Source organism: Heterodontus francisci, chromosome 7 (assembly GCF_036365525.1).
Source record: "Heterodontus francisci isolate sHetFra1 chromosome 7, sHetFra1.hap1, whole genome shotgun sequence".
Lineage (NCBI taxonomy): Eukaryota > Metazoa > Chordata > Chondrichthyes > Heterodontiformes > Heterodontidae > Heterodontus > Heterodontus francisci.
In genome coordinates this window covers 101,024,998-101,043,074 of record NC_090377.1, presented here as the reverse complement: position 1 = coordinate 101,043,074, position 18,077 = coordinate 101,024,998, and the positions used below count along the sequence as shown (strand labels likewise).

General features: G+C 44.6%; 1 protein-coding gene across 1 annotated transcript in view; it reads right to left on the bottom strand.

Annotated features, from left to right (window-relative positions):
* Positions 1–473: 473 nt before the first annotated feature.
* The window catches only part of kcnh3 (potassium voltage-gated channel, subfamily H (eag-related), member 3), an 868,694-nt gene continuing 851,090 nt past the window's right edge, over positions 474–18,077 (bottom strand). Inside the window, exons 13-15 of the mRNA XM_068035730.1 lie at positions 14,409–14,515; positions 5,009–5,055; positions 474–1,232 (exon numbers count right to left, since the gene is read on the bottom strand). Of these exons, the coding sequence (XP_067891831.1) occupies positions 474–1,232; positions 5,009–5,055; positions 14,409–14,515 (913 nt within the window). The remainder of the gene's footprint in view (positions 1,233–5,008; positions 5,056–14,408; positions 14,516–18,077) is intronic.

Below are 18,077 nucleotides of genomic sequence, written 5' to 3'. Positions count from 1 at the left end.
TAGAAAAATAAGTCCTTTTTTCTGCTATGTATAATCAGCCAGTTCCAACACTTTTTAGCGGGTTTGTATTCTGTATTTATACACAATTTGGCTCACTCAAAAGAATACATGCATAGAAACAAATCGCTAAAAGCAGATCATGCCTGTATTCCATTCAATATTTTACAGCAACTTTGTTCCTTGAAAGGCATCCCATGACAGTGTGATCCCATAACAGTGGGATCCATTCACCTGTTTAAGTTACTCTATCAGGTTGCACATTCTTGTGTCAGTTCATATGTTTCAAAGGTTGCAAGTTGTCTCCAAATATCAGAAATTTCTTACAAATAAACAGTGTCCACTTGTTTATATCCTTCTGGAGCAAAAAAATGTTCTTTCTGTTATGGTTCAAGATCAAATCAAAAAACTTCTCTAAAAAACATATTGGTATTACTGACATGGTAAGCTTTATCTGTTTCTTCAGTCTCAGGCCTTTATACATTTGTCCCATCATCATCAATGAACTGAATTGAATCACTGCCAGAGTCCTCGGCTGACATCCTTATCATTTCAACGGAACATGTTTCTGACCTTTGCAGCTCCCTTGTTAACCTTGAGCTGAAGGGGCTTAGAAGTTCAGCCACTTTATCTGGTAAGCAGTCAGCATCTGCTGGTTGGGAGAGTTTTGCCATCGGTGCCTCACTTTGCTTGGCATTGTGTCCATCTGGCTGTCCAGCCTGCTGTAAATTGACCAATGCAATGGGGGGTGAAGGGACAAGGGGCATTAAATCTCCATGAGTAAATTGTTGATGAGTTAATTGGCCAGTGACCGGAGTCTTGGACTGATTCAGAACCTGGGGCTCACTACCTCCATGATCTGTATGTTGGGATGAATCCACCAAGAAGGAGTCCAGAGATAATGAGGCATGAACAGTCTGTACCTTTTCCAACGGACTGCTCAAATTTGATATTGATGACCTTGGGGGATATGGGTTGCTATCAGGCCATGAGCCTCTCTGCTGAAAGTCAGGCTTCAACAATGTGGGGAAAGTCTGAGCTGTGGAGGGAGCCTGTGACCGGATTATGCTGCTGAATCCACTGCTGTTGCTGTAGATGGCTGCAAGACTGGGGTTCAGTGTGAGGTCTGGAGAGAGAGGGATGCACTTGTGGGAAGTCAACAAAGGTTTCAGGAACTGCATCATATCTTGCAGATCTTTACTCAGCTGGGTGACTTGCTGTGAGAGGTACGACATCTAAAAGATATAAAAATCCCACCACTGAAGCAGATTATTAGTAATTAAATTTCACATTACAACGTTTGGAGTGTAAGCAAATGATCTAATATGATGATTTCACTGAATTAAACTATATGGTATCCATTTTAAAATTCATTTACACAGGTAAAATGAAAGACTATATCTGTTCTGAGCTTAAAGTCACTACCGGCAGTTAGCTGATAAAAAAATTGTCATGACTTCTGTAAGTAATTGGCCTGAATTTGCTGAAAACTTGCACCAATGTATAGCATCAATATATTGTAGAAATTCCAGGAAATTATGGTGTAAGTAGATTTTATACCCCATGCCATATGTTGTTGGGACTTTAGTGCTGTTCCAAAGAGACCTTTGCCAAAAGTATTTAACTGGTAATTATCATATCTCCGACTACCAATCATTAAAATTAATGGCAAGATGGAGTATACTGAATTAATGGCACTGTGATCACCACATTTACTTAAGACCCTTACACAATGGCGCTGGAGGGCTCAGAACCAGTAATCAGTAAAGCATGCAATCGCTTCGCAGATTGTCCAACAATACCATTTTTACTAACTTGTTCTAGGAACTACAAAACCTCAATTAAGCAATAAAGTAAGTGTTTTGAAAACTAAGCATGAACTGATTTTACCCGGCTAGTGCTACGCATGAATTGCAATTGGCAATCGCTGAGAGATCGCATGCAGTTCAGGAGACAATCCTACGCATATGCATCCCTTCTTAACAAATGCAGCAATCAAATGAAACCCAACCTGGGTATTCTAACCATACATACCGTGACTTATCCCTACATTATCAGAATGGAATCATTGACCCTAACTGAGTCCCTGCTAAATAACCCATTGTTCCATTCTGTCTCGGGCCCAGGCACCTTGGACGTGCATCAGACATTGACCACTCCAAATCCTCCGCAATGCTCACTGTGGATGTGGCATGTTCTAATTATTTTTCCAATAAATTGTGGAGTGATTTCGCCACTGGAGAATCAGGGAACACAATGGCCAAACTTGTGTACATTTTTCAGTAAATTAACTCCTATTATCTATATACCTCAGATTTTAAATAAAACATTTAAATTAATCTGCCTATAAAATAAAATGATATCAGCACAAGGGAAGGGGCTGATTGGTGAGTATCTGGTGAATATTTATTTAAGTGTTAAGTTTATTTCTCGTAATTTAGTTAATAGTCTAATAAATAGAGACATGGCAGGGCACCTCAGTCCTGTGGAATGTGCACCTTGTTCCATGTGGGAACTCCAGGGTGTTTCTCGTGTCCTGGACAACCACATGTGCTGGATGTGTTGTCAGCTGGAGCAGCTTGAGCTCCGAGTTCCAGAGCTCCTTAGATACAGGTTGGTGGCAGAGAACTGGAGAATTGCAAATGTTACACCCTTTTACCAAAAAGAATGTAAGGATAAACCCAGCAATTACGATCAGTTTAACCTCGATGGTGGCAAAGCATTTAGAGATGATAATCCAGGATAAAATTAACAGTCATTTGGACAAATGTGGATTAATTAAGGAAAGGCAGCTTGGATTTGTTAAAGGCAAATCATGTTTAACTTGATTGAGTTTTTTTGATGAGGTAACAGAGAGGGTTGTTGAGGTTAATGCAGTTCATGTGGTATACATGTGGACTCCCAAAACGTGTTTCATAAAGTGTCACATTTGTCAACAAAGTTGTAGGCCATGGAATAAAAGGGACAGTGCAGTATGGATACAAAGTTGGCTGAGTGACAGCAGAATAGTGATGAAAGGTTATTTTCCAGACTGCAGGAAGGTATACAGTGGGGTTCCCCAAGGGTTGCTACAAGGTTTACTGCTTTTCTTGGTATATATCAATGACCTAGACTTTGCACATGACACAAAACTTGGAAGTATTGTGAACCGTGAGAAGGATGGTGATAGACTTCAAGCTGATATAGATATGCTGGTGGAATGGGCAGACATGTAGCTGATGAAATTTAATGCAGTGAAGTGTGAAGTGATGCATTTTTGTCGGAAGAATGTGGAGAGGCAATATGAAATAAAGGGTAGAATTCTAAAGAGGGTGCAGGGGCAGAGGGAAGTGGGAGTAGAAGTGCGCACATCATTGAAAGTGGCAGGGCAGGTTGAAAAAAAGTGGTTAAAAAGGCTTTCTGGATCCTAAGCTTTATAAACAGAGGCATAGAGTACAAAAGCAAGCAGGTTTTTAAATTATTCCTTCATGGGATGTGGGTGTCGCTGGTTAGGTCAGCATTTATTGTCCATCCCTAATTGCCCTTGAGAAGGTGGTGGTGAGCTGCCTTCCTAAACTGCTGCAGTCCTTGGGGTGTAGGTACACCCACAGTACTGTTAAGAAAGGAATTCCAAGATTTAGACCCAGTGACAGAGAAGGAATGACAGTATAGTTCCATGTTAGTGTGCTGTGGCTTGGAGGGGACCTTGCAGATTGTGGTGTTCCCATGCATCTGCTGCCCTTGGCCTTCTCAGTGGTAGAGGTTGCGGGTATAGAAGGTGCTGTCGAAGGAGATTTGGTGAGTTGCTGCACTGCATCCTGTAGTGAGTTGCTGCCACTGTGCACCGATGATGAAGGGAGTGAATGTTGAAGGTGGTGGATGGGGTGCCAATCAAGCAGGCTGCTTTGTTCTGGATGGTGTCAAGCTTCTTGAGTATTGTTGGAGCTGCACCCATCCAGGCAAGTGGAGAGTATTCCATCAGGTTATGATGAAGCTGGTTCGGCCTGAACTGGAGTATTGGGTCCAATTCTGGCACGTTAGGAAGGATGTGAAGGCTTTAGAATGAGTGTAGAAAAGATTTATAAGAATGGTTCCTGTGTGAGGAACTTCAGTTATGTGGATAGATTGGAGAAGCTGCGTTGTTCTCCTTAAAGAGAAGGTTGGGAGGAGATTTCATGGAGGTGTTCCAAAGGGTCTAGACAGAGTGGATAGAAAAAAACTTTGGCAGAAGGGTTGAAAACCAGAGGACACAGATTTAAAGTGATTGGCAAAAGAAGCAATGGGAACATGAATTTTTTCTAAATGGTTAGATATGGAATGCATTATGTGAGAGTGTGGTGGAAGCAGATTTAATCGTGCCTTTCAAAAGGGACTTGGATACACAACTGAAGAGAGAGATTTTGCAGGGCTACGGGGAAAGGGCTGGAGAGTGGGACTCCATGAGTTGCTCTTGCAGGGAGCTGGGACTCACACAATGGGCCGAATGGCCTCCTCCTGTGCTGTCACCATTCTACGATTGTCACGTTTGTCACCACTATCGCATAGCAGCGAATTCCAGGCCCCTGTCTGTGTTTTGTGAGGCATGGGGTAAAGTGGAGAAAATGATTGTCCCTCTTTTTAAAAAGAAATGACAGATTTGGGGTTTGAATTTTCTAAGCATCATACTCAAAAATTGGATTGTCTGGTTCAAATCCAGCCAGGTGGCACCCTAGCTCTCTGGGCACCATATCACCAGAGTCTCACACAGACCTATGCACAAAAACCCAGCACTAACAAGGATCACACTTCTCCCACTAGTGTTCAGCACCTCTTACTCTCATATTCTGAAATCTTCTCTTGTATGTGGTAAAATTCATTTCTAATGAGAGGTGGTCCTTACCCCAACCAGCCCACCCATAGTTGTTTGTTTCCTATACTGGTGTAATCCAGTAAGGAGGGGGTGTTTCAGGGCAGAAAGAGCGAGGAAAAGGGTCTCAGTTTGTCACCTCTTAGTGTGAAAAGTCTTGAAGATGTTGGAAGTGTTGCGACTCACCTCTTGATTAAGTTTAGAGATATTTTGCTTGGTCTCCTCAGCCTCCCCTGGAAACAAAGCAAACAGAGCTTCAATCACTCAGGTGATGAGAATCGGAACAAAACACTTGATGACCTGTAGTCATAAAGATGTTGAAATTGGATATCAACCAAGCTAAAATCCCAGTACAAATATTACAAGTTAACAAATTCCTAGAAGATAAAATAACATTTCCTTTTAAAAAGTAATAAACCTACAATTGAATACCAATAACAGATGGGCACCTGTGGGACTTGGCTGCTCCTCACTCCTGGCAGCCTTAAGCTGAGATCTACAGTAAATAAATAATTCAGCATAATTACTCCCTAGATTTTCCCTTCCCTTCATTTATTTCTGTAGACAAATTGTCTCATTATTATGTAGGCTGATGGATTCTTTGTGCAGTTGGATGCTGAAGCTGCAAGCTGCACCACCAGAATTGCCAACTTTGGTTGCATGCATTCCTAGAGGTTTCTATCATATGACCTCCTGCCTTCAACTGTCATGCTCCTACCACTGATCACCCAACATGTCCATCCTCACAGCAATTCTGGAATTAAAAGCTAGTGTTAGTAATGATGATAATGAAACTTCTGGATTGTCGTAAAAATCCCATCTGGTTATTAATTTTTTTTTGGGAAGGATCTCCAGACCCACAGCAATATGGGTGACTCTTAACTGTCCTGTGAAATGGCTAAGCAAGCCATTAAGTTGTATCAAACATAACAGAAAAGCTGAAGAATAATAAAACTGGTCGGACCACCTGGCATTGATCTCGGCACTGGAAACAACAACGGCACACCCTGCCCAATCAACCTTGCAAAAAGTCCTCCTCACTAACATCTGGGGACTCATGCCAAAATTGGGAGAGTTGTCTCATAGGCTAGTCAAGCAACAGCCTAACACAGTCATACTCACTGAATCATACCTTGCAGCCAATGTCCCAGACTCTTCCATCACCATCCCTGGCTATGTCTTGTCCCAACAGCAGGCCAAACCCAGCAGAGTTTGTGGCACAGTGCTATACAGTCGGGAGGGAGTGGCCCTGGGAGTCCTCAACATTGATTCTGGACCCTATGAAGTCTTATGGCATCAGGTCAAACAGAGACAAGGAAACCTCCTTCTGATTGCTACCTACCACCCCCCTCAGCTGATGAATCAGTGTTCCTCTATGTTGAACACCAATTGGAAGAAGCACTGAGGGTAGCAAGAACACAGAATGTACTTTGGGTGGGGGACTTCAATGTCTATCATCAAGAGTGGCTCGGTAGCACTAATCAAGCTGGCTGAGTTCTGAAGGACACATCTGTCAGACTGAGCCAGAAGGAAAAATCTATTGATCTCGTCCTCACCAATCGACCAGTCGTAGATTCACCTGTCCATAACAGCATTGGTAGGATTGAGCACAGCACAGTCCTTGTGGAGACAAAGTTCTAGCTTCACATTGAGCACAGGCTCCATCATGTTGCATGGCACAATCACCATGCTAAATGGGATAGATTCAGAACAAATCTAGGGCACCCACAAGGCACTATGGGCCATCATCAGCAGCAGAATTGTTTTCAACCACAATCTGTAACCCGGCATATCCCTCACTCTACTGTTACCATCAAACCAGGAGACTAACCCTGGTTTAGTGAGGAGTATAGGAGAGCAGGCCAGGAGCAACACCAGGCATACCTAAAAATAAGACGCCAATCTGGTGAAGCAACAGCATGGACTACATGCATGTTAAACAGTGGAAGCAAACATGCTTAGACAGAGCGAAGTAATCCCACAACCAACAGATCATACCAACAAATTGGCAGTGCTGCCACATCCAGTTGTGAATGGTGGTGGACAATTAAACAATTACCCAAAGGAGGAAGCTCCACAAACATCCTCATTCTCAATGATGGCAGGGCCCAGCATGTCATTTCAAAAGACAAGGCTGAAGCATTCACAATCATCTTCAGCCAGACGTGCTGAGTTGATGATCCATCTTGGCCTCCTCTGAGGTCCCCAGCATCACAGATGCCAGTCTTCAATCAATTCAATTCATTCTGCATGATATCAAGAAACAGCATTGGAGACAGCAAAAACTATCGACCCTGACAACATCCTGGCTGCAAACTGGTGCTCCAGAAATAGCTGTGCTCCTAGCTCAGCTGTTCCAGTACAGCTACAATACCAGGACAAATCCATTCCAGCCAATTACCACACCCATCAGTCTACTCTCGATCATCAGCAAAGTGACGGAAGGTATCGCCGACAGTGCTTACTCAGAAATAACTGCTCACTGATGCTCAGTTTGGGTTCCACCAGGGCCTTTGTCCAAACACAAATGAGAGAGCTGAATTCCAGAAGTGAGGTGAAGGCAGCACTTGGCCTAGTGTGGTATCAAGGAGCCCTGGCAAAATTTAAGTCAATGGGAATCGGGGAAAACTCTCCATTGGTTGGAGTCACACCTAGTACAAAGGAATATCGTTGTGGTTGTTGGAGGTCAATAATCTCAGCCCCAGGACATCATTGCAGGAGTTTCGCAGGGCAGTGGTGTCCTAGGCCCAACCATCTTCAGCTGCTTCATCAATGACCTTCCCTCTGACATAAGGTCAGAAGTGGGTACTTACACTGATGATTGCACAGCGTTTAGTACCATTTGCAATTCTTCATCTGCTGAAGCACTTTGTGTCCGCAAGCAGCAAGACCTGGAGAACAACCAGTGGCAAGTAACATTTGTGCCACACAAGTGCCAGGTAATGACCATTTTCAACGAGAGAATCTAACCATCTCCCCTGGCGTTCAATGGAATTCCCATTGCTGAATCCTCCACCAACAACATCCTGTGGGTATTACTGACCAGAAACCTGAATGGACCAGCCATATAATCACTATGGCTACAGGTGTAGGTCAGACGCTGCAATTCTGCGGTGAGTAACTCACCTCCTGACTCTTCAAAGCCTGTCCACCATCTACAAGGCACAAGTCAGCAGTGTGATGGAATACTCTCCAACTGCGTGGATGAGTGCAGCTCCAACAACACTCAAGAAGCTCAACACCATCCAGAACAAAGCAGCCCAAGTAATCAGCACCCCATCCATCAGCTTAAATATTTACTCCCTCTACCACAGTGGCAGCAGTTTATACCATCTACAAGTTGCACTACAATAACTTGCAAAGCATCCTTCGACAGCACCTTCCAAACCTGTGACCTCAACCACCGAGAAGAACAAGGGCAGCAAGCGCATGGAAATACCTCTAATTGCAGGTTCCCCTCCAAGTCACAAACCATCCTGACTTGCAATTTTATAGCTGTTCCTTCACAGTTGCTGGGTCAAAAACCTGGAACTCCCTTCCTAACAGCACTATGGGTGTACCTAGACCATATGGACTGCAGTGATTCAGGAAAGCAGCTCATCACCACCTTCGCAAGGGAAATTAGAGATGGGCAATAAATGCTGGTCTTGCCACCGAATGCCCACATTGCATCAATAAATGAAGAAAAAGCCCGAGGATTTTTCTCCTGAGTTGGTTACAGCAGCAACCTGGAGACTAATCTTCAATTTCTGGAGTCTATAGGACAATCCTGGAAGTTTGGCAGCTCCGTGCACCACAGGACTGCAGGTCGTGGGCTTGAATCCGCATTCCCGCAAGTGATAGGTTCCTAATCTTGGTCTTGCTGTTAAGGCTCAGCACATTTTCCACAGGAAGAGAATAAAGCTGTCAGGTGAGTCACTGTAAGATGTTGTCACACACTTTGCAGCAGTGGGTTGCAGAACGGCAGTCAGTGGCATGAAAGCAGGCTGGCCGGCTGCTTAGTTTGACAGGAAAGTGACACAGGTTTTAAGGAGAAAGTCAACAGGTAAAACACAAAATATATCTCTGTTAACTCCTCCCAAAATTAATCAGATCTTTATGATTGCAAAAGGATGTGGGAGTGGAACTAATTGGATAGCTCTGTCAAAGACCTGGCACTGGCACGATCCTCTCAACTGCCTCTTTCTGTGCTATAAGATTCTATAATTTTATGGCCTAATTAATATGAAATCCCTCTCATTACATTCTGCTGGCTGTTCTTCCATTCTCTATATTTCCAGTTTTTATTTGGATTTGTTCTCTCTTCCAGCCCTTTCATCCCATCTGCTTGAATGCTCACCTCTTGATCTAATTCAATCTTGCTCCAGTTTCTCAGAGTATTAGCTCCTGTTTCTTGACCGTCTCCAGTCCTTACCCAGATGCCCCCTTACAGGAAGTGAATAAATCAAGACCTGTTGGTAAGAGTGCTGTTCCCTGATTGCATAGTCTGACCTTTTATTGCGTGCAATTATTCGCCTTATTAACTTGTGTCAGCCCAAACACGAGGAAAGAAGTCTCTCATGTGGATAGTAACAGGGATCTACTAGGGAACAAAACGTGTGAATGACAATGGAAATTACAATTTTAAATTATTAGTTCTGTATGAATACACTAGTACCCACCTAGAAGTACAAGGGCAGCTGGAACATGGGACCACCAGCACCTGCAAGTTTCCCTCCAAGTCGCACGTCATCCTGACTTGGAACTATATCGGCGTTCTTTGTTGTCGCTGGGTCAAAATCCTGGAACTCCCTATCTAACAGCACTGTGGGTGTACCTACACCAAATAGGCTGCAGCAGTTCAACAAGGTGGCTCACCACCACCTTTTCAAGGACAATTAGAAATGGCCATCTAGCACTGCACCATATTTTTTCTGCTTCTTGAATTAATTACAGGCTGCGTTTGCTGACAATGCAACTACTAGGTGGCATTGTACTAGCATATGCACAAATGCAGCCTATTCCACTGAAATGACACTGTCTGTGACATTCAGGCAGCTGCCAGAATTAAAGATGGCACTGTTCAATTTATCACAGAAAAACACTTCAACCCATGGCAGCACACATTGGACATGTTGGATACTCAGAGAACATTGCGCTGTTTAAAGTCTCATCAGAAGGACAGCATCTCAGACAGTGCTGCTCACCCTCCATAATTCTGTGAGGTTTCAGTACCATCCCACGCTCCGGCTGCTCACTATCCGCCCCCCCAATCCCTACTGTCTGGCCGCTCCCCCACCCTCCATCCCTCCAGACGCTAGCTCTATGCCGCGGCTGCTTTCGGCCACTCGCTCCTACATCACCCTGTCACCCCTCATGGACCGCTTTGCTTATTTGGCTGGAGCGAGTGGCCAAGAGGAGGGAAGCGGCCCGCAGCCTAGAGCTAGTGCTGGAGGGATGGGGGTGGGTGGGGAAGGAGGGAGCGAGCAGCTGGAGACTTGGGGGGGGGGGGGGGAGGAAGCAGAGAGCGGGAGGGCATGCGGGCGGCCGGGGAGGGGGGGGGGGGGGGAAGGTGGAAGTGGGGAGCGAGCAGTCTGAGTCCCAAGGGGCAAGAGCGTTTTCCTGCGCCTGCACTAGTTTGCCCCGGCAAGGCAAGGCGTAGGCTGTGCATGCACATGCATCTCAGTGCACATGAGACCATTGCGCGTGTGTGCAGCTTGGAGCGCTCTGATGACAACTGCTGCAGTAATGGTTGTGGCTGTTTTTGATTTGCTCATTCTGGCATTCTCGCTTGTCTGCTAATACTTGAGACTGCTTACCTCAAAACTACACTGGAAGCCCTCCCTCATCTACCAACCAGCGAGGTGAGTCTTGTGTCAATCACTAAAACTTGTGAAGTTTGCAAAATGGCTGATTTCGTGGAGGACCCAAGGTTTCATGGTTCGTGACACATTTTCATGGCTGTGAATTTGGTAGGACCCTACTGATAATGTAAAGGTGATCTTATGAGATTACCATATACAGATGTTTTTAAATTGAGAGTTGGGATTATGGGGCTAGACCCATATCCTGGACACCACCAAGGTTAAAGAGAGTCAGACATACAATAAGGTCATGCAGGAAGTGGTAATTAGGTGGCACCAAACTTGGATTTTAGAAGTCTTTTCATTGCAGGGGGAAGGAAACACTGAGGGAAGTTAGTTCCACAGTCTTCAGGTCTTGGAAAAGAATGCCTCAGAGTAGAAGTCTGAGTGATGAGGCCTGATGGAGGGAGGAAGTGGAGGATCATGTAGTATGGCATATTTAGAGTATAAGAGAATTCAAAGGAGCAATGACATAGTAACACTAAGATAGTGACAGATCAGAGGAGGCAGCAATGAACTGGGATATCGCCAGGATTCCATTATACTTGAAGAGCTAAAATATTTACGTTGAATAAATATCAGTCATAGAATGGTTACAGCACAGGAGGCCACAATTAGGCCTGTCTGGTGAGTGCCAGCTCTCTGCAAGTGCAACTCAGCTAGTCCCATTCCCCAACCCTTTCCCTGTAGCACTCTGAATTTTCTCTCTTCGGGTACTAATCAATTCACTTTTGAAAGCTCTGATTGTATCTGCCTCCACCACACTCTCAGGCAGATCCTAACCACGTGCTTAAAAAAGCATTTCCTCATGTCGCCGTTGGTTCTTTTGCCAATTAACTTAAATCAATGTCCTCTGATAGTTGACCCTTCCACCAATGGGAACAGTCTCTCTCTATCTACTCTGTCTAGACCCCTCATGATTTTAATACTTCTATCAGATTTTCTCTTAACCTTCTCTTCTCTAAGGAGAACAATCCAAGCTTCTTCAATCTATCCACATAACTGAAGTTCCTCATACCTGGAACCATTCTTGTAAATCTTTTCTGCACCCTCTCTAAAGCTTTCACATCCTTCCTAAGGTGCGGTGCCCAGAATTGCACATAATACTCCTGTTGAGGTTGAACCAGAATTTTATAAAGGTTCATCATAACTTTTTTTGTTTTTGTACTCTATACCTCTATTTATAAAGCCCAGGATCCCGTATGCCTTTTCAACTACTTTCTCAACCTCCACTGCCACCTGCATCAATTTATGCATATATACCCTCAAGTCTCTCTGTTCCTGCACCTATTTTAGAATTGTGCTATTTATTTTATATTGCCTTTCCTTGTTCTTTCTACCAAAAAATACCACTTCATACTTCTCTGCATTAAATTTCATCTGCCATGTCTGCCCATTTCACCAGCCTATGTCCTTTTGAAGTCTATCACTATCCTCCTCACAGTTCACAATACTTCCAAGTTTTGTGTCATCTGCAAATTATAAAATTGTGCCTGCACACCCAAAACTAGGTCATTAATATATCAAGAAAAGCAGTGGTCCTAGTAGCAACCCCTGGTGAACCCCAGTGCATACCTTCCTCCAGTCCAAAAAACAACTGTTCACCACTACTCTCTGTTTCCTGCCACTCGGCCAACTTTGTGTCCAGGCTATCACTTTCTCATTTATTTCATTGCCGTCAACTTTGCTGGCAAGTTTAATATGTGGCACTTTATCAAATGTCTTTTGGATGTCCACATACACTGCATCAACCACATTACCCAGGACAACCATCTCAGTTACTTCATCGATTCACTCCACGTGATATTAATTAATGGCTGAAGGCATTGGATACAGCTAAGACTATGGGGCCTGACAACATCCCGACTGTAATACTGAAGAATTGTGCTCCGGCTCTAGCCGCACCCCTAGCCAAGCTGTTCCAGTTCGGCTACAATGCTGGCATTTTCCCGATAATACAAAAAGCAGGACAAATCCAATCAGACCAATTACCGACCCATCAGTCTGCTGTCAATTATCAGCAAAATGATGGAAGGTATCATTGACAGTGCAACTAAACTGCACTTACTCAGCAATAACCTGCTTACCAATGCTCAGTCTGGGTTCCACCAGGGCCACTTGGCTCCAGCTTTGGTCCAAACATGGATAAAAGAACTGAATTCCAGAGGAGGTGAGAGTGATTGCCCTTGACATCGAGGCAGCATTTGGCAGAGTGTGGCATCAAGTAGCCCTTGAAAATTGAAGTCAGTGGGATTCAGGGGGTAAACTTTCCACTGGCTGGAGCCATACCTATCACAAAGGAAGATGGTTATGGTTGTTGGAGGCCAATCATCTCAGCACAAGGACATCGATGCAGAAGTTCCTCAGGGTAGTGTCCTAGGCCCAACCATCTTCAGCTGCTTCATCAATGACCTTCCCTCCATCATAAGGTCGAAAGTGGGATGTTCACTGGTGATTGCAGTGTTCAGTAGCATTTGCAACTCCTCAGATACTGGAACAGTCTCTGCCTGCATGCAGCAAGACCTGGACAACATTCAGGCTTGGGCTGAGAAGTGGCAAGTAACATGCACGCCACACAAGTGCTGTGCAATGACCATCTCCAACAAGAGAGAATCTAACTATCACCCCTTGACATTCAAAGGAATTTCCATTGCTGATTTCTACACTATCCTGAGGGTTACCATTGACCAGATACCTAACTGGACCAGCAACATAAGTACTGTGGCCACAAGAGCAGGTCAGAGGCTGGATATTCTGCGACGAGTAACTCACCTCCTGACTCCCCAAAACCTGTCCACCATCAACAAGGCACAAGTCAGGAGTGTGATGGAATACTCTCCACTTGCCTGGATGAGTGCTGCTCCAATAACACTCAAGAAACTCGACACTCTCCAGGACAAAGCATCCCACATGATTGGCATCCCATCCACCGCCATAAGCATTCACTCCCTCCACTACCGGCACACAGTGGCAGCAGTGTGTACCCTATACAAGATGCACTGCAGCAACTCGCCAAGCCTCCTTCGACAGCACCTTTCAAACCTGCGACCTCTACCACCTAGAACGTCAAGGCCAGCAATTGCATGGGAACACCACCACCTGCAAGTTCCCCTCCAAGCCATACACCATCCTGACTTGGAACTATATCGCTGTTCCTTCACTGGGTCAAAATCCTGGAACTCCCTTCCTAACAGCACTGTGGGCATATCTATACCAGATGGACTGCAGCGGTTCAAGAAAGCAGCCCACCACCACCTCCTCAAGGGCAATTAGGAATGGACAAAAAATGCTGGCCTTGTCAGTGGCGCTCACAGCCTATGAACGAATAAAAAACTTAATCAAGTTAGTTAAATGCAATTTGCCTGTAACAAATCCGTGCTGGCTTTCTCTATTTAATCTGCACTTGTCCAAGTTACTGTTAATTTTGTCCCTGATTATCGCCTCTGAAAGCTTTCCCATCAGCAAAGTTAAATTGTCTGACCTGTAGTAGTGATTGTGTTTTACTATTTAAAACCTAAGTTGAAAGTTTAAGATCTGTAAAGTTAGGCAACATCGGGGTCATAAAGAGCAAGAGAGAAGATAAAGTGAATTTTATGAGTCAGACAGAGTGGAAAAGGAGAGGTGGCAGAAAAAGGATCCATCAATCAGGTAGGACTTTGCAGTTTGCTGAGCAAAAGCATTTTGCACATATCACTTGTTACTAAGTACTTCTATAGAAAAAGATTGCTATAAATTATATTTACCTGAGCTTAACTGGGAAAGGCTGTTCTCTTCATTTAGTTGCTTTGCATTGAATTCAAATTTCTGCCTGGCTGGTACACTGTTGTCAGTTTCAATTCCGTCCACAAACCTAGCCAAGACACATCACATCAAGCATGAGATTACAGAGCAAGCAGAAAACAAGGCTAAATTATTAACATTAATATAACTATCACCTTCTTTAGACCAGAGGCTGAATGTTTGCTGGAAAATACAGTCTACTTTTGAACAACAAATTTCAATTTAAAAAGACTACTGGATACTACCTGTTGATTAAGGAAGGGGGAAATCAACATAGTATATGAACAGAAACTGTGCTGGATCATTACTGGTACACTGCAATTCTTAAGTGGATACTTGTACAGTTCCTGTTTACCAGCTAAAATCAACTTAGTAAAAAAGCAACAAGTCTACATCAATAGTAATTGGTTCATTAGCTGGTGAAATGGCTTCTACTTTTACCAGTAATGTCTAATCAGCTTGTGCTACATTTGGAAGCAGGGTTCCTTGCTGATAGTCCCACATGACTAACAAAGGGCCATGAAACAAGCTCAAGCTGTTCACAGGAAAGCCAAGCTTTCTATTTGCTTTCCATTACTGCTGAATCAATCCCTTTGCACTGATGTCATAGAAAGGCTTTTCTCTGCTCCAAGCTCATTTTACAATTCAATCTGTTCCGACTTGGTGTGCTCAGAGAAGGAAATGAAACAGTACCCAAAATCTGCAAGATAATCTGTGTGCAGGGCTGTACTTTCTACTGTGGAAAACATTACTTGGATTTCCAAAACATTTGAAATATGTTTTCCCCCTAGGACAGAAAACAACTTGACCTGGAGAGGTGAGCATCTCAGATTACATCACCAGCATTATTTTGAAGACGACATTTTTGATCTCCTTGGAGATCAGGTAGGCTGTGGGTGGGGCTTCCACTCTGCCAGTCTGATGGTACTGGTCAATCGATTCACCTGGTCCAGCCTTATTTCTTTGCAAGAGGCAACTGTCCAGTGCTAATTGCCCTGCTTAACCTGTTATTCAGGTGGGGGTGGGGGTGCGCTCCAGTGGGTCTGCCACCAGGTCTTAAAAGGAAGGTCGAGTTTTCAGTGGTGGAGAGGGGAGCATGTATTATTGAGGCAGCAGACAGAATGGCAATGGCCGGGGCCCCCTCAATTTTCAGATACTTCTATGAACGTCCTCTTTCCTTCAAATGGGTATCCCAGGAAATTAGTCAGAAGCACTGCAGAGAAGTGACTGGAAAGGTAGTATCAGCAGCATATTTGCTAGGACCTGGCTGCAGTTTTGAAAGAAATTTAACGACCCTACTAGGATTGCCAAAGTATGACTCCTTTTCACATGCTTTGACTCTCTACACAGCCCTGCAAAACCAGCCTTTAGTTCCAGCACTTACAGTTCTCCCTGTGCCAGCTTCACAAGCCTTTACTCCAATCCCAATGGGACACTTCACTACATCTCTTTCCACTTGCACTCACTCACCTGACATCTCATATTGACCTCCCTCTCTTGTCCAAACTTGCCATTTGTTTCTCTAAGGATACACACTATGCTGCCTTCAAATAGACACACACGAACCCATGGCCTCTCTTTTTGCAGTGAAAAGAATCAGAGGAAAACCTCAAGAATAGGAGGGGGTCTTATCAATATCATTAGACAGAGAAAAAAGATGAAGCTGGAGGGCATGCACAGCAGGTTGTTTGTGGACATTTTCACTCCCTCTTCTCTTTCCACTTAACTCTTTAGCTCACATACACAGCATGGGAGCCTGGGACTGCACTACACTACTACTTCTCTGCTACTACAGCAGCAGGAAGAAGTACAAGTGGAAAGGACAGCCCAGGAAATGGCTTGTCAAAGGGCAAGCTTGGGACCTAGCTCTGCTAAAGAGGACAGAGATGTGGACTTCAATGGCCCAATCTTTAAAAGAATGCTTTCTGCTCACCAGCAATCGCTAAATGCAATAGACTGCCCGCCAGGTAGCTAAAGCAACATGTTGAAGACTGTGGAAAAGTATGCTACCAACATGCGTGTGGTTTTTGCATATTCCGTCAACACTTTCCAGCCAACCATTGAGCATATTGTCACCTCAACGAATGCTGCAGCTGGGCCCTCCTTGCAGGAATCTGTGACACCAACCAAATGCCATCTCTTAGGGATGCTCCTACTGAGACCATGCACGATTGGGTGCTACCATCACCTCTACCTCTACTGCAACCCCCACCCCCTCCATCTTAGACAGGCTGAGACACCTAATGGATAGGGGCTTCGATCAGATCATGGATTTCCTGCAGTTTGCTCCCCTGCAGATTGGTGGGAGTGTTGAGATATAGCCTGATAAATTGGGGGATACTCATGTACTGGAAGTGCAACGTGTTTCCCTATCTCAGGTTGACAACATGTCTGTGCCTTCACCGTCCCTTCAATCAATGCCCACACTGTGCCAGGAAGGTGGACCAGGCTACACCCCAGAGCTGCCAAGTTGCTGGAGCCTATCAGGCCCACGCTTCTGAAAGTCACCGACCACAAACATCTCAAGTGTTCCTGTCTGAACCACAGCTGCCTTCCACCCGCTATGTTGAAACACTGGGACAGCACCTCATAGAAATGTTAAAGTAGCTGAGCGATAGCTGAAGAAATGCGTGAAGGGCTCACATCAAGTGATAGTTGGTGTGTAAGCCAGAAAATTATAAACTTTTTGAAATCTGTGTGTGTAGTGCTCTTGATAGCTGAGTGACCCTACAATGTCAGGTGACCTGAATATCAATGTTGGCCTTTGGGCAGATATATTTTATCGGAGGGTCAAAGGACTGGCACAAATGATAATGCAGGAGGAACAGGGACTGGTCAGCTGAAGTGCTCTTCAATGAGTTGATGCTGAAGAGTTCTGACCGAAGGGGTCTCTTGGAATCTTCCTGCTTTGTCAGCTTCTAAGTCATCAGTGTCATCACACTCGTCTCGATGAAGTGGGTCTATGTATCATCCCATTGCATAGCAAGGTTACACAGCATTCAGCAAACCGCTATCATACTATAAGTGCTCTTTGGGCTCTATTTAAGGAAGCTATCAGACCTGTTCAGGCATCTGGGTCATTGCTTGAACACTCCAATGACATGCTTGATGAAAGCTCTAGTTCAGTCCTGGAAGTGCAATTCAGCCACAAGGGGGGGAATTTTATGTAGTTCGCTGCAGTGGATTTGGTGGCGTGTGGCGTGATATAATTGAGCGGGAGCTGATTTTCTCGGATTCCTGACGGCAGGATATTTTAGAGGAATTAAGTCATCGGCAGGTTCCCCCAGCGTGGTGGCGGATTGCAGCTTTGCATTCATTTAAATAACATAAATATTCATTAACCTACACATAGTTAGGGTTTAGTTCTACCTGCCAGATTAAGTGAACAGTGAGCGATATTCCCGTGCCATCATGAATGTTTTAATGTGGCATGCAACAGTTGAATTTGTGCAGTTGAGTCCCAGGTCTGTGCTCTTCTCTCTTTAACTCATCTGCTAAACTAACAGCAGCATTGGAATGGATGTTTCCCTCCAGGCTTGGCACCAGCAAGGGTGAATCATCTTAGGAGATGGCGGCGACGTCATGTGCGGGGGCTACATAGAGGAGCAGGGGAGGGTAGTCAGGTAGGGAAG